The sequence below is a fragment of the Grammomys surdaster genome, unplaced genomic scaffold (assembly GCF_004785775.1).
Source record: "Grammomys surdaster isolate TR1022 unplaced genomic scaffold, NIH_TR_1.0 101782, whole genome shotgun sequence".
Lineage (NCBI taxonomy): Eukaryota > Metazoa > Chordata > Mammalia > Rodentia > Muridae > Grammomys > Grammomys surdaster.
The window spans coordinates 3,653-6,970 of NW_021608424.1; the positions used below are offsets into that span (position 1 = coordinate 3,653).

The 3,318-nt window shown below is 49.1% G+C and overlaps 1 protein-coding gene across 1 annotated transcript; it reads right to left on the bottom strand.

Moving 5' to 3' along the window:
* Nucleotides 1–235: 235 nt before the first annotated feature.
* Nucleotides 236–1,783, bottom strand: LOC114635377 (H-2 class I histocompatibility antigen, alpha chain-like; the record flags this gene model as incomplete). Its single annotated transcript, XM_028783997.1, has 5 exons — nt 236–687; nt 823–870; nt 1,044–1,076; nt 1,255–1,368; nt 1,495–1,783. Coding segments are annotated over 5 exons (489 nt in total), but the record flags the coding sequence as incomplete, so codon positions are not given.
* Nucleotides 1,784–3,318: the final 1,535 nt, after the last annotated feature.

Consider the following 3,318-nt stretch of genomic DNA (forward strand, 5'->3'; position numbering starts at 1 on the left):
TGGGAACAGGACCAGGCTCAGGGTCTCAGGTATAGGATATGATCTGTCTGTTCATCTCTCATCCCTGTGTCCTTGTGATCACAGACTCTCAGCATGTGCTTCATAGTGATGGAGAGAACAGAGTCCTGTGGTGACACAGCCCAGGAGTGACCCCATCAAAGATCACAATGGACTGAGCACACCTGTGCACAGCCTCATCCTATCCCAAGAGATACACACAGTATAGTGACACAGATTCTGGAAGGTTCTCCATCTGGCATTTATTTCTTAAAAACAAAAAAACCAAAACAAAACAAAAAAAACCTCTAAGTATTCTCAAGCCATCAATTTAACAAGCAATCAACCCTCAGGTCAAGATGTTAACAATCAAGTTCACATTCAGATTCTTATTCTCAGTGTGGAAGTGAGGAGCTGCAGCTCAGGGCAGCATGGAGCTGACAGGAAGCAGATGTCCCCAGTGTTTGGCTGGACCAGGAAGGTTGGCTGTGGAAGGGAACACAGGCAGTGCAGGGACAGGGTGCTGGTGTGCAGGGCAGGCTGGGCTCCACAGTTCTTCACATTGAGCCCACAGGATCACCGGGAACATCAGACACTGTTGTCTAAATAAACCTGACGGCTCTGGACGTCACAGGAGAGACCTGAACACACTGTCTGTCACGCAGTCCACTCCAGGCTGCTGTCTTCATGCTAGAGAATGAGAGTCATGAACCATCACTGTGAAGTCAACATTCCAACAACCCACCACTCACATGGGATTCTGGGAGTCCCTGAAACCCAATCATGTCCACATTGCCCCTCCCCAGTCAGGCCCCAGAGTGTCACCTTGACAATCTGGGAGAGACATATCAGAGCTCTGGGAGCTGTCCTTGCCTAGGGTAAAACAAGACAAATTTATATGTATGTGTATGTGTATGTATTCATATCAAGGTACAAATGAGACCTACAGAAGGTTTCTCTGGAGTAGCTATTATGGATTCCCAGAGCTCCCATCATCCCCAGCTTCACTCCAATGGCTGTGGGACAATCCTGTCCCCCTCACTAACCTGCAGCTGGAGAATAGTTCCCTCCTTTTCCACCTGTGAAAAGAAAAGCTATGAAAGTTCAAGGAAGATCTTGACACTAGAAGGTTCCAGAACTGACAGCAGACCCAGTTGGAGACAGTAGCAATGCAGGGTGTGGCTGTGTTTCCCATTAATGAGCAGAGCACACTTCTAAGGGAGGCTGAGAGAAAACTCAGACCCTGCCCTTTCCTACCTGTGTTTCTCCTCCTCTTCATCACAAAAGCCACCACAGCTCCAATGATGGCCATAGCAAGGACAACCAGAACAGCAAGGATTATCATGTTTGAATTGGTGGATGAAGGAGGCTCTGGGAAGGACAGGGACAGGAAACAAAGTGAAGGTCATGACCCCAGATCTCAGCCCTGACGAGCTCAGGGTCTGCAGAAGGCTCCAGCTTTCCCTGACCCCAGCTCTGCACCCACACCCTCCTTACCCCATCTCAGGGTGAGGGGCTTAGGCAGACCCTCATGTTGCACATGGCAAGTGTAATCCTTCTCCTTCCCAAGAGGCACCACCACAGATGCCCACTTCTGGAAGGTTCCATCCCCTGAAGGCCTGGTCTGCACAAGCTCCATGTCCTGGGTCAGCTCCTCCCCATTCAACTGCCAGGTCAGGGTGATGTCAGCAGGGTAGAAGCCCAGGGCCCAGCACCTCAGGGTGACTTCACCTTCAGATCTGGGGTCATGGGTCACATGTGCCTTTGGGGGATCTGTGTGGAAGATTTAATAAATCCCACAATTAACTAGACAAACTGAAATCTACACAAGATACAGTTAAATCAATGATGACACTGAACTATGTGTCTGACACTTCAACTGTCATTGCACAAGTGACCAGAAGGTGGCACTGGTCCCCTCAGTACATAACTGCACATTTCCCCTGGGGGCTCAGAAGCTAAGAGGGAATCCACATGAGCCAGTGGGTCAGCATGGCCGTCCTTATGTGATGTTCTATTGCATGAGACAGGTAGTCAAAGAATGACAAATAAAATGGAAAATAAGTAATTTATCATGTGTTTGAGTTCATATCTATATTAGAAATTAGGGCCATATGCTACTGGAAGGGTGCCACCACTGAGAGTCAACCACTGTTGTCGTCTGCCTTATCAGTATAACTGTCAGTCCAAGTGAACACCCATCCCAAAGTGTGTAGCAGAAATGTGGTGAACCTCTGACACTCAGCCAGAGAAAATGTCTCCCAGCCCCTGCCTCTGGACCACAAGATACAGGTCTGTTACACAGGATCCCTGGAGTGTGCTGTGGACCCCAGTGCAGCACTCACTGGAACACAGCGGGCTCACAGGGTGTGTGGATCTTCCCTCTCACTCCAGCTCTGGATTGCAGAAGACTCTGTCTCTCAGAAAGTCCCATTTCTTTTCACTAGGGGGAGCACTGTAACTTGTGGGGGCAGAGGAAGAGCAGGAGGCTTCTGGATGTTTAGTTCTGACAGGAAACAGTCTAAGTTCACAAGAATCTCTCCTTTAATGAGAACCCTGATTTAACTTCTCTAATTATCCAGGTTAGCAATCTCCGTGGCACCTGTGGAGACTGATACAAACGATAATACAAGGGCATGGAGAAACAGGATCACTCCAGTGCAGACAAAAACTGACCAGAAGCAAAAATGCCTTAAAAAAAAAAGTAAAGCAAAGAGAAAGTAAGAAAGAATGAAAAGGAAAAACAAAAGAGAAAAAAAAAAGAAATCCCACAACTTAGTATTTCTGCAGGGTACCCCAATGAGGGCTCATGTGACCTTCACCACTCTAGGAATAGATGGAATTGGGTTGTTGAAGTGATGCAAACCCCACAGACAGGGAGGGATGCGAGAATGTATTCTTTGGAAAGTTCTAGAATCTGGGGAACCAGCCTAGTGTAGGGAGCCCATGTCTCCCATCAGGTAAAGGAGACTTCCGGTCCTGATGTGTAAGGGCTGACACACTCAGCATGACAGGAGTCAGTGTTCACAGACAGTGGGTGTGGACAGAGAACCTGGCCTGGGAGAGGCCATGGCTGACAGAGGCTACAATCTGACTGAAGGGAGCCGCCATTGTTAAGTTGGGGGAAATTGTCTCCTTCCCTCCTGAGACAGACTGGGAACTGTCCAGGGAGAAGGCTGACCCTGGGAGAGTCAGTGCAGTCACTGTGATGAGGATCAGGAGACCCAGGGACACTCTCTCCCCTCTGAGACAGGGGCATCACCCCAGCTGAGGGTTTCTTCTTCCCCAGGACTGAGCCCCAGCCCGAGGGCAGAGGGAGGA